A 13,204-nucleotide genomic window follows, 5' to 3' on the forward strand; every position below is an offset into this window, starting at 1 on the left:
CAGGACTGCCTTGACACCCAAGGTGAGTGCTAGGCAGGAGGGTCCTCCCTGCACAGAAGAGCTCGCTTGGAGGTGAGACTGTGAGACGAAACAAAAAGGCAGCAAGCAGAGCCAAGGAGCACATGAGAGCCAGGGTGGAGCAAGCCAGAGGCAGATACCTGCAAAAGCCTGTCATAAATTGCTGTTCTTGCATGCACGGAAAACAGAGATGTTTTCATGTCTGTGATCTCTGCTGCTTTTGTGATTTCTGCTCTTTACTTGCTAGCAGAGGGCTCACCTACAGCAAACATGGGTTGATAAAACAAAGAAGGAAGGTCTTTGTTTTTCAGGATGTCCATCCATACAAACCTACGTGCTGCCGAGCGGAGGCTGGCACGTAACAAGAGCCTGCACAGTTTGTGTGAGCAGGATTGCAGCAATCCCAGCCTGTGTTTGCTCTCATGTCCTGGGCAAGCAGCGAGCAGCCAGAGCGCTCTGGTGAGGGGAGAGCAGGGAGCCAGGGCCTCCCGGGGATGAAAGCACTGAACGGACCTGCAGATGTTACACAGGAGCAGAATGACTTCCAGCAGCTGCTGGCTGTGGCTGCCTTGGTGAGAGCAATCATCGCTGGTACTCAGGGCCAGTTGCTACAGGGATCCCTGAGGTGTGAGCACCGTGAACTAGCACAGGCATTGTGTCCGCTTTTAGGTGAACTACAAATTTGGGAGGTATGGGGGGAAAATAGTGCTGCCTGACCTGTGCTGATCATGACAATGTTGTTCTTTTTCTCTCTCCCCCACCCCAAATCCCGCTCGCGCTGAAGAAAGCAGGGCACCATGTCACTGGCATCCTGGTTCAGGTGGAATGAGCCCCCAAACCGTGTTTCCCAGAGGAACCCCTCCGAGATGGTGGCCGAGACACTAATGATGGAGCTGAGTTGGCAGATGAAGCAGGCCGAGAAGCAGCACCGAGAGCGGGAGAACGAGTATCGCAAGATCAAGACCGGGGTGGACTACGGCTGGCTGGTCAGCTACCCAAAGCAGAGCTACGATATCAGCCCAGGAGAACGGCTGCAGCTGGAGGATATGTGCAGCAAAATCCATCCTTCCTACTGCGGGCCTGTGATACTAAGGTACAGTGAAAGAGCTGGTGATACACACTGTTCCTTTCCCTCTCAACCCTTATGGTGTGCAAGGAGGGACTCTGAGTTTCTTAGAGACCTGGCATAAATCACAGTGTGACAACACCTTTCTGGAAGAGAGATCTAATGTCTCACGTGGTATCACTTCTGCTTTACCTTTCTGACCAGCCTGAAAAACTTCATTCTCCCTGATGGAAAGAGTTAACGATTAAGTATTGTGAAGGCTGTTGCTTCAGTCTTAGAATAATTCTGGTTGAAAGGGGCATCAGGAGGCATCTGGCTCAACATCCCACTCAGAGCAGGACTAAGTCTGAAGGTAGATCAGGCTGCTTAGGGCCTTGTCCTGTCCAGTGTAGCACGTCTCCAAAGTGGAGACTCCACAGCCTCTGCACCATTGGTTTCAGTGTTTGCCTGCCCGCCTAGGCTCTGCTGTTTGCAGTTCTGCACAGACGTGTGTGCCCACACTGTCCAGCAGAACCAGAAGATGCTTTTCAGCCTGGAGAGGGCGGGTGGGGTCTGCAAAGACACTTCTGCCTTTGGCAGTGTACCTGTTGACACGGCTTCATGGCCTTGCTGTTGAGCCTGCCAAGTGCTAGATATGGCATTGCTGCTTCCTGTCTGAGTAACCTTTAGTGGCAGTGACCAGAAATAGACCCGAGCCTGCAGTGGGCATGCAAACTGCTAGGGAGAGAGGAGTCTGTTCTCATTTATTTATTTTTAAACCAAGCATGTTTCTCCTCTCACTAAGCCCAGCACAGACAAGGAGTAATGACTCTTAAATCACCCTAGCCACAATGTAATAGTGACATGGGCCTTTATTATCTGCTTCCCCTTTTCCATCACGTCCTGTGGTTGGAACCCTAGGGAGGCACTTGGCCAGGCCACAGGCGCAGCGGTGCTCAGCACCCTGCAGGCCCTCACACACTGCTGCCTCCTGGCTTGCCCGGAGAGCCTGCAGGAGCCTGGAGCTTCGCAGCGGAGCTGGGCGAGCGTGGGGACACGTGTCCCTCTGCCTTGCAGCACAGCCTGGCAGGGATGCCCAAGGCCCCGGCTTGTCTGGGGCTGAACCTAGGAACCAAGAAGGCGCCAGGATTTGCCTCTTACAAAGGCTGGCAGCATTGGAGATTTGGGGTTGCTTAGTGGACAAATTCTCCCTTGTGAAATTTTGCTGGGAATGGCACTTGCTGTGTATCTGCTTACCTGACCCCGAGCCCTGCTGTAAACACCACTTGGGGTTCAAGGCTGTTTTCACCTTCCGCAGGGGCACTGAGCACTGCCCGTCTGGCAGGCCCTGTTTTCCATGACAGCTGGTTTCTGCCACTGGGCAGGGGAGGCTCTAAGTTCATTATCTGCTTCAGAAAAGAGATTTTCTTTCTGCATTGCTGAGCCAGATCAAACTGAAGAGCACTCTGTGTTTTTCAGCAACTTCTAGTACCTTCTACATAGCCTCCAGTCTACTTGTGACGTAAGGGAAGTGGCACCTCTGTATATAATTCTATACAATAATATAATCATTAGGTTTTTTTTTCTTTTTTTTTTTTTTTTGAACACATATAAGCTTTCAACATTTGTGGCCTCCTGTGGCAGAATTCCACAGCTGAACTACTACTAGTAGTTTTGCTATAGCAAACTGTCTTCTGTTTGGTTAGTCATAAACATCTGCAAGTTTTATTTAATAAGCACTTTTTCCTCTGCTGGAAGAAAGTAAACAGTTGAACCCTGCTTTCCTTCCCTGCCTACTATTTGAGAAGTCTGGGGTTCAAAAATCTTCCATTTCCGATCTGCAAACAATGAAAAAGCTTGGGACCTGCCAGGCTGGGAGCTGAGCACGTGCCACGGAAGGAAGGAGCATGCAGTCTAACTGAAAGACAGTCAAAGGTGGCATTAATTCCCATCTCAAAGTGAGATAACACAGACATTTTAATAACGTGCCCAAAATTATACAAGGGAGTATGACAGTTAGGAATTCAATTAAAATCTTCAGGCTTCTAATCAAGTATTTAATCACAAGATCACTGTACTTCTGTTGCTCTTTCCTGAATACTCTGTGACTTTCTAACAACTTTTAGTAAAATCTTCCACCAAAAGTTGCATTTGGGATTTCCAAATGTGAGTCTGTGTGCTTAGGAGAAGGCCTTGCTTCCCTCTCTGACATATCAGGCTTGATCCTTTCCCTTCACTCTTTGCCATTTGAAGAGCTGATGTCCTTTGTGATCTCCTCAGCAAACGCATGTACTTAAATGCCTCAAGTAGCATGTGTCTTGGAAGGTGGCAGTTTGTGCTGTTTGTGTCATGCAGAGGCTGCTTTTATGTGAGATTCTCAGCAACAAACTAAAGCCAGAACAAAACATTTTTGTACGAGTTGTCAAAGATGTCACTTTGTCACCAAAAGACCTAATGATTATCACAGTTGTCCTTTTGTGTGGCTGCAGTCACATCTACTGATAGGCTGTGTTTCTTTATGTTTGTTTCTTCGGATGTGGAGGAGGATGGAGAGAAGTCTTTTCTGAAGGTCAGGTTTTCTCAGTTTGCCGGTTTGGTAAAAGTTTTATTTGGGGTCAGTAGAAACTTTTCTTAGTCTCTTGAGGTTCTAGAAGGATTCAAATACATTTCAACTATCTGGAGAGTCTGATTCACTTCATACATACAAAGCAATCATATTCAGCTGCAGCTCAGCTGTAGTCACAAGTCACTGCATTGGAGACTTGCTGTTTATATTTACAATTAAAGCCTTGATCCATTTGAAGGAAAGGATAACGATTTTTGTGAGGCCCATAGCACCTAAGTGCCATGGTTAAACTGAACATGGTAGACTATTAGTCTGCAAATACCAATACTAGATTTTGCCATCTTGACTCTGAGACCTAGTTCTGCTCAGCCCTTGTTGGTTCCTTTTGGCTTCAGTGGTAAAACTGTTGGCTTCTCTGCACAGAGAGAAACAAATAAAAAAGCCCAATACAGAAAAGCAACCCCCCACATTGGTGATCTGCAGTGTATTAATACCACAGGCTAGGAACTGTAATTTTGCAAGGATTGTGTATAGGGGAAGGGGGTTTCATAATATGCCTGACTGTAAAACAAATGGCTAAAATCAGAGATGGATTTTGTTTACCATTTTGAGCTTGAGCTGATGCATCTTGAGCGCTGTGGTTAGTGTGAATACCACAGTCCTTTGGGAGTTGAGTAGCCTTCTCTAGCAAGGCTGTTCATAGCTGTACAGTATAACCAGAAATATTCCTCAAAATACAGATTCAGGAGTCAGCAGCTCATTATTAGCATTAAACATCCCACGTTTTTCTTGGAATGACTAAACCTCCTTAGAGCTCTCGGTTCAGACAGGCGTTCAAGAATGTGCTTTACTAGAAGCACATTGTTTAAGTGCACTGACTTCCACTGGGTTTAGCAGGTCTTAAAGCTGAGGCCATACTGAGGAAACCTACTACACTGGAGGCCTAAAGAACCAGGTGGCAGTTTGACAAGTGACCTGACAGAAAGCAGGTGACAGTGCTTAAAAATGTACCCGTATGTGCCAAGTACAGCCAGAGTCTTGAAGTCTAATGCTTTTGAAATGGGAAATTGAAGGGTCACAATGTAAGGACCAGACCTGTTTGAACTGTGATTAAATGCCCCAAATGAGGGCACACTTCATCCCTGTGTGTGCACGTACATACCCAGCAGGCTGCCTCTAGGTTTGTTGACAGTCACGTCCGACACATTCAATAGGTTAGTCACTAGTCACTATCATAATAACCTGCTTCACAAGCAAAACAGATAAACCTTTCTGATGAGTAAGAAAACTCTACTAGGAGATTTTCAGATAAAGCTTGTGCCCTTGTCTGATTTGAAGTTATTTCACACATGAACCCTATAACTATTTCATGCATCAGCCTATGCTAGAAGCCAGCAGAGGCGATGGTGCAGTTCTGCGTGCTCGATTCCAGTGAGCAGCGCTGGGTGGTGGCTGGTGGCTGGCGTGGCCCGCAGGTACAGACCCACTTTCCTTGATTCCAGGGCCTTTACTGATTTGGTACGCTGTGTACAGAGAGCCGAGCGCTGGCTCAGCCAGCCCACGAGCTGGCTGCGCTGAGAGCCCAGGAGAGCAGCCCGAGATGCGCGCGCGGGTGGCTGCAGCAAACACCTCCTCCTCCTCCTGCCCCATGGCTGGCGGGGCCTCAGCCCCTGCAGAGCTGCCCTGCAGTCCTGCGGGAGCCGCGGGCGCAACTCCAGCTGCGTGTGCAGCTGCTCCCCTGCCTAAACCTGCGCCCACGGGACAGGAGCGGGCAGCAAGGGGGAGACCTGAGTTCAAGCTGTTGAGGTGCCCTCTGCCTTCGCTGTCTGCAAGCCAGTGGCTTTTCCCAAGATTGCTTTCAGTTTGCTTGTCAGACCTGCTCAAATCCATGTAAGGTAGTTCTTGTGTTGGTCCTGAAAAGGCAGAAGTGAATCTGCTCATCTGCAGTAGCCGCGTTCACCACAGATTCTCACTGCTCTAGCTAAGTAGGGTGCAGACAGATGGCTGTGAAGGTGGAACGGATCCTGATTTTAGAAAACTGCTTCTTTCAGACAGTGATTAGGAATGGTCGTAGCAGCACACAGCATCTGCTTTAGAGTCCTGTGCATATGGCCCTTTTCCCTCTTGGTCCCAGCATTGGGCCCAAGTTTAGCCATAGCCCAACGCAGAGCCATGTGATCTGGAGCCACCAGCAGTGGGACACAGAGCCTCCAAATGGGAGGTACTGACATGGGCTTTTGGGTGCACAGTCGCCCATACTAAGGAGGGTGTACTCTTAGATAGATAGATAGATCGATACATACATACATACATAGCTCTCAACTGAGATACAGAACTTGAATGAGTCATCAAATTCACTTCTGCAATAAAAGTTACTTTCAGGACACTTTCCCCAGTATAATAACAACATGGGAAAGACTTGGGTTTTGATGGACTTATCTGTCTTAAGCTTGTGATTAGGACAAAGGGAAAAGTAGATCTCCTGTAAGGACTAGATTCTTGGCTTTTCAGTAGTGCTGCTGCAGTGCTTCTCTGGAAAGCAGAAGGGATGTCTGCAATGCACCGCAGATCCCTGTTACCAGGGTGTGGGCTAACCCGCCAGCAAGACCTGGTCTCCTTGGCCGGGCTTGGCCAACCTTGGCTTGGCCAGGTTCTGCTCATGCACATGAGCTTCAGTGTGTAAGTGCCAGTTTGCCAGTCTGAAATGCACTTTTTGCATCCAAATAGTCAAAGTTCTGAAGTTCTGTTTTGTTTTGCTTTGCTTTCTGTTTGGGGTAGAGTTAGGAATTAAATGGGTAGGGAAAATCTGAGATGACTTTGGCAGCCTTTGGCTTGGCCCTGAAAGGGGCTCTCAGTATCGGGCAGTCTCTCCACAGCCATGCACACAGCTTCCAATACTTGCTTTAAGAGAAGCACATACCCCATGGGTTTAGTATATAGGTCCAACACCAGGCTTCCACAGGACAAGATAAGGGCATAAATGAATCCGGTAACCTTTTGCTATCCCTTTGGTTTTCTTTCTATCCTTATGATGTGGGATAGCCTTTTTGCACAGCATTAACCTAGGAGTGAACAACAAATCAAGCAGCAGAATTTCATTTTATTGGCTTCTGACCTATTAGGCTTGTTCAGATATTAAATATTCAATGTTCAAACACTAATAGACTTGTTCAAATGCAAAACTCATTCAGTTTTGTTAAGGTAAAAAGATAGAAATGCTTCCAGGCCTTGGAGATTTTAGTGGAGTAGCAGTTTAGATCTGGGCCTGCTTGTAGATATAATTCTAAGAGTAATTATCAGAAGAATAGCCATTTTGCCATGTGTCACAAAAGCCTTCTCCTGCTGAAGAACTAGACCAGCCCTGCAGCCCAGCACGCACCTCGGAGCCAGATCCTACGCTCTCCTGGAGCGAGTAGGAACGAAGGCTGGGGACTAGATCACCCAACAAGGTATCAGGAGCAGCATGTCCTCTTCTTGCCCAGCTCATGCCTTCGTGAAAATAACTACCCTGCTCAGCTTGCTCACCTACAAAAGAAACGGTGATAATTTGTTGTTTCCGTAGTTTAATCATTTCCCTGGTATTAGCCTAGCTTAATCAGTGGTAATAAATCATTTGGGGCTCTTTGTTGAGAAGGCTCTGGGGAGACTCAGCACTGTCCAGGTGGATGTAGCTGTGCGTTGCCTATTGAGGTACAGCAGCCCACCATTATCTTAGAGGAATGCAAAGGAAGATGAAATATCACTTCTTTGAAGTTTAAGTTTTAAATTAAGATCAAGGGCATAACAGGAATAGCTTTACTGAATAAGCTTGCCCAGTGGCTACTGCACAATGCTGTAGGGGAAGAATATTGGGAAGTTTCCCCTGGATTATCCTCAGGTTCTACCAGGCAGCAGTTCAGGAACTCCTTAAGCCAGAATCTGCAGTGGGGCAATTACATTTAATCAGCAGTGATGGACACATTTTCCGAAAACCTGCCTGATCAAGCCACTTCTTAAGCTACTGATAGCAGTCAAATCTGATCTAATTAGTGTTGTATGAAAAGAGCACTTCCTTCTGCTTCCAACCTGCCACCTTCTTGCTTTGTTTGCTGCTGCCTGTGATTTCTTGTGCTTATGAGAAACGGTGATTCACTGTTTCCTTCCATTCTCTGGTTTTCTTCTGATTTTGAGAGACCTTGAGCATATCTTCATGGCCCCCCTGTTGTTGTTTCCCCTTCAGTCCAGGGAGGCCCATTCTATACGGGAGGGCAAGTTCCAGGCTCAATGCTGTGACTTGGCAGCGATCCTTAATTTGATGTTTTTAATCAAAGCTGGGCCTTGCCTGTGCTTTCAGGTTCCGTCAGCTCATTGCTGAATACGAGCCCGAAGTGCAGGAAATATCGCGGCTCTTCCGCTCCGTCCTGCAGGAAGCCGCCGAGAAGATCAAAGAGGAGGAAGAGGCCAAGAAGCTTGCCAGGCAGTGGAATACAAGGAACAAAACCAGCCTCTCCTTAACGACGTTTAAATCCCGGTCCAGGATTTCTCCCTTCATCAGTGACATCAAGACCATCTCTGAGGACGTGGAACGGGGTACCCAGCCTACCAGGAGGGTTTGGAGCATGCCAGAATTTCGGAGCACCAAGGATTACTGACTCTGTACAGAACAAGGTTTTTAGACAGTGATCTTTTAAACTCCCCGTTAACCCTTTTTTTATCTCTGCCCCTGCTTTGTTGCAGCTCTCTCTCCCCATCTGCCTCTCGTGGAAGCTGTGTCCATAGTAACTGCTGCTGACGCATGCGGTCTGCGACACAATTTATTACCAAATATGTTACCCTTTCCTTTTGTTCAGTAGAACTCAGTAACCCTAAGGACAGGGGTCACTATCTCATTTTTATCACCGCTTTCTTGTGGAAGATGATTTAGTTTTGTGATGTGTCTCTCCTCCCCACAGCCTGAATGTGCTGGATATCATAAAAGCTTCTGCCCAAAGCTCGTGAGAGCTGTTGGCTACAGGGCTCTTGCTGAAAGCGAGGAGGTTGCTTTAGAGAGTAGGGCTTGCAGGATCAGGCCTGTGAGTTAAAACTGAACTTTCCTGACTATTGAACCTTCCTTAGTGCTGCAGGAGCCTTTTCACATGCAAATACAGCACTGCTTTTGATCAGATTTTTTTTGCTGATAGTTATTTAGCAATCAAACTTGAGTAGAAACAGACCCAAGGTTTTTGAGATGGAGAAGCACCTCTGCTCCACAGCAACCAGTTTGTGCATATTCAGGTTTCTTGGGTGCAGGCCAACACCCCTGAACCTGGCACATGCAGAGCAGAGAGAAATCAAACAACTTGCTGCATAGACACCCCAGCACCTCCATCAACGCTGTGTCAAGCCCCCTACCTCCCTCCTTGCTGTTCTGTGTTCAGTGCTCCACCCTCTGTCCCAGTAATAACCCAGGGTCCAAATTAATGCTTATCACTGAGCTTGGAAGGGCAGTGGAGTACAGCATCACTGCAGAGAGGAAGAGGGTGAAGGGAATTGGCCTCTGCCTTCAAGGCTCTTTGTGCAGGCCAAAGGGCTGGGGTCACCTCAGCAAGCTACTGCTCCGAGTGACCGGATGGCTCTGGGGATGAGGGGCTCTTCCCTTACTCCTGCCCGCTCCGAGGGCTCGATAGGGAGGTGTCTGCAGCAGCCTTCGGCCCATGAGCTGCCCTGAAGGAGAGCTGAGCTGCACCAGCTCAGGGGGAACTCCCACCAGCAGGGGAAAGGGAAGAGCACTCTGAACAGCGTGGTTTCTGGAGAGAAACTGAGTGCTAAGAGCCTCAGTGGTGAGCACCAGGAGGTGGAGAAGGAAGACCTGCCTGTAGGATTGGCTCCTGGAGAGGCATCCCAGTGGGATGCAGCCTTCTGGAAGTTCCCCCAGCTCTGCTGTTCCTTTGCCAAGTTCTGACTTCTTTACCTGGAGATCACTGCAGCAGCATGTGGTTACTACAGCCAAGCACTACCCGTGAGGCTGCACCAACCCTGCAATGAATTCCAGCATTTGAAATCTATCCTAGACTACAAATCTACACTTTCTTCTGGGGGTGGGGGAGGCTTGCATAAAACAAAACCCAAGATCAACTCCTTAACAGCTCTTAAGACTGTGGGGTTTGGACTCCTCCTGTTCTGGCTGTTTTTCATCAAAAACCTCAGGGCTTCCAGCACCCTTTTTGTGCTGGGCTACTTCCATTCCAGGTCAACGGGAGAGAGGCTAAAGCCTTCCGACAATCAGCTTGCTTTTCCTTGTGCTGTGATATGTGACTGAGTAGAGGAGCTAAAAGCAAAAGCTTGTCATATTTAGCGTAGTCTTAGTTAGCTCAAGCTGTGTAATGTTTAAGCAAGGGATCACCACAATTACCAAAAGAAAAAAAAAATTTAGAAGAAAAGCATTTTTCTATTTATTTGTAAGACACTGTATGGTCCTGAAGGCTCCGATGGGGTCCTGACTTTCACCCTAGGGCTCATGTTATTTGCATTCGTGTCTCTTTGGACACCTTCAGTACTGAGTGTATTGCTGCAATACATGATGGACAGCTAGGAGAGGAGGGTCATTCAGACCCAGTGCTGTAAAGCTCTTGGTTACTGTGCAGCTTCTGTAATGTGCTCATTCTTTCCAGAGTAGGACTGGGAGCAATTAATTTTCCTACCCTAGAATCTCCTCAAGTGTGACTACCAGAGCCCCTTACAACCATAGTTTGCACCTCACTAACAACCTTCAGCTAACAAGTAGACACTGCTCTTGTTTTATAGCCATCCAGAGGAGACCAGTCTGGCCTTTGGCAAAGCCAAGTGCATTCAGAAGGCAGCCTGGGCCAGTCCCTGCTGTAGCATTCACTCACGCCTCAACTAACCTATCACTTCTACTGCCACACTACAGCTCAAGCAGCATCATGCTCTCACTGTACCTCTTCTGCAGGTTTCACTTGGCTCACAGTAGCACATGACCATAAAGGATACTCAGGTATAGGGAATATAGGCTTGTTATCTGCTATCTGGTGCCGCTTATACCCTCCCAGAGCGCTGCGTGTGCTGGGAAGCGGCTCTTTGGAGGCCGAGCGTGCCCCTCTGCACGGTGTGCAGAGCAGCCCGGGCTGAAGCAGAGATGCCTTTTACATGAGGCCAACCCCAAAGGCCCTTTGCAGCTGGCGCATGGGCAAAGGCACCACGGGGTTGGACTACCACTGGTCTGAGGCACGCACAGTTTGAACATCAGCCCCACAGCAGCAGCAACTGTTCCTGCGCAGTCCTGCTCCTCCTGGGCTGCACTACCTGCAGCCACAGACCCACATTCGTACACAGCCTGACCCTCTGCACTGCGCTTAGCCCCTCCTGAGAACTAGCCCATGACCTGATTATTCAAGTAGAACATCAAAGAGAAGCACAACTCCATGAACGAACTGAACGAGACTGATTCCAAATCCTGAAGTGTTCTGTCATAAATGAGCGAGGATTTTGGTGTCAGCCCTGCCCATGGGGCCACAGTCGATCAATGCAAATGCTACAGCACTGTCCAGAGGCCGTTGTGTTGCCCCTTGGCTTACTATCCCATCAGCCAAGGACAACCTCTCCATAGCCCCTCAGCTACACTGCTCAGCTTCAGGGTAGAGACTCACCTGAGAGATGCTCTGCAGCCCTGCCCCTGCATCCGGGCCTGGCCCAGAGGCCGGGGTGGCCGCAAGGAGCTGAAGTTGCTCTCCAGGGTCAGGCATCGCTGGGCGGTGCCAGCAGGTCCTGGGCAGGGCAGTGAGCCTGGCAGGAAATACCTGTCTGCTGCGATTGCACTGCTTACACATGACATCACGAAGCGTCAAAGAGAATTAAAGCAAAGCAGGAAAATACAAATCAGGTTGTTGTAGTTGTTGTTCTTGAAATATAATCGGTCTGCATCTCCCCAAACAACAGCTGCCCCACTGCCCTACTGCCCAACTGTGTACGTACCAATGGAGGAGGGACTGCAACTAAACAGAAAACATCCTCTCACCACAAGGTATGAATGCAGCTGTCTGTTCTACCCTGCTATTTCTACACCAGGAACAAATATTTCCTAAGGTTTAAGGAGATAAAGAGCTGGAATAAAAACAATAGCAAAGTTCTGAAATTCTCTAAAGCCAACTGGTTTACGGATGCAACCTTTAATTAAAGTGCTCATCAACAGGCTTCCAAGCACGTCTTAGGTTAATCAGTATTACCACAAACTGGGAGGTTAGAACCCCTTCTGATTTGCAGAGGCCCCCAGCTGCTGTAGGCCTCCTCACGCTAAGCACTGTATATGCAGACCATACATGTGATAAACGAGGACTCCTTTTGCCCACACACACAAAGCCTCAGCAAAGCACAGCTCACACCAGCGCACTAGGGAGACGAGACAGGCCAAAAAGAGACTTCCAGAAGGGATGACATGAGCTCGGAGTTACAGTAAGCTAAGTGCTGTGGTAGTACAGCCTCACCCCGAGCCACTCCTTGCCCGAAGCTGGGAAAACACCCAAAGAAAGAAGCCTACACTCCCATTTCCTACACACTCTCTCCAGATCCAGACCACTGCTGCAGGCTTCCCTTAGGGAACAGTGGGCCTTTATCCCAAGGCCACACTCTTGTTCCCGCATTCTGCCTCGCCTCCAGGCAAAAGTCACCTTTTCCCCTGCTTTTGCTCGCAAAGCATTTTGGAAGACACGCGGGCTGCAAAAGCCAGAGGCTGCGGCTGGCAGTGCCTCCCTGCGGGGGGGATTAAGCCCCTCGGTCCCCGCGGCGCGCCAGGCAGCGCCACGGCCCGCCCGGCACCGCCGCCCGCTCTCATCCTGCAGCGCCAGAGCCGCACGTGTCCCGCTGCCTTGCAGGGCAGCACGAGTGCACTGACCCCGGGCGCTGGGGGCCATCGCGGCAGCTGCCCGCGGAACAGAACTGCTGCTGTTACAGCTATTCACTGACTGTATCCTCAGAGGCCTCCACAGGGCGAGGTGCAGACACAGCAGCGCCTCTTCCACAGTACTTGTCCTTGGAAACATATAGCTGCATAGAGAAACAGGCTGCTCCTGATTCACTCTGCAGATAGTTTAAATAACTATTTATTTTCCTACAACAACAGGAAAATACTCCTCAGCTTGTTATATTCTGGCACTGGAGCTCTGAAATTATTTAAATGGATGGAGAAGGTTAGAGCTGAGCTTCTAAAGAACTCAGCAATCCCAGGCAAGGGCAGTGCAAGGAGAATGGCTGGTCCTTCCACATCCCTTTGCTCCCGTTTCACTGGGTTGCTGTGAACCAAAAGGCCCTCTGCCTCTGCATACAAGGTGTGGCGTGAGAGGCTGTTGTCTGTCCCCAGCCCAGCCACAAGGAAGGGAAATAAACACACATGAGGTTAAATTAATAGGCCAGCAGTAACAAATGTGCCCTGTAACCAAACACATAATGGGGTCTTGGCAGGTCTTGAACCCTTCCTGGGATTTCAAAACAAGAAAGTGCAAAGGCAATGTCCAAAGGTAAAACAAAAGCAAGTTTTCCCAAGAGTCTATCTGGACAGCAGTGCCATCTGCCGGGACATTCCAAAACAGCCATTAGCCAGGGGA

At 48.9% G+C, this 13,204-nt stretch overlaps 1 protein-coding gene across 1 annotated transcript; it reads left to right on the forward strand.

The window, feature by feature from the left end:
* Positions 1-812: 812 nt before the first annotated feature.
* Positions 813-10,857, forward strand: RD3 (retinal degeneration 3, GUCY2D regulator). Its single transcript, XM_026048417.1, has 2 exons — positions 813-1,111; positions 7,963-10,857. Exons 1-2 carry the CDS (start codon positions 816-818, stop codon positions 8,258-8,260), a joined length of 594 nt encoding a protein of 197 aa, XP_025904202.1. The 5' UTR covers positions 813-815; the 3' UTR covers positions 8,261-10,857.
* The last annotated feature ends 2,347 nt before the right edge of the window (positions 10,858-13,204 follow it).

The sequence above is a fragment of the Nothoprocta perdicaria genome, unplaced genomic scaffold (genome assembly GCF_003342845.1).
Source record: "Nothoprocta perdicaria isolate Ctin4 unplaced genomic scaffold, notPer1 scaffold_54, whole genome shotgun sequence".
Classification (NCBI taxonomy): domain Eukaryota; kingdom Metazoa; phylum Chordata; class Aves; order Tinamiformes; family Tinamidae; genus Nothoprocta; species Nothoprocta perdicaria.

Excerpts from the sequence above, each read along its gene's own strand:
- RD3 (XM_026048417.1), top strand. The coding sequence starts at position 816 with ATGTCACTGGCATCCTGGTTCAGGTGGAATGAGCCCCCAAACCGTGTT. Across the intron at positions 1,112-7,962 it reads TGCGGGCCTGTGATACTAAG|GTTCCGTCAGCTCATTGCTG; the intron begins GTACAGTGAAAG and ends CTGTGCTTTCAG.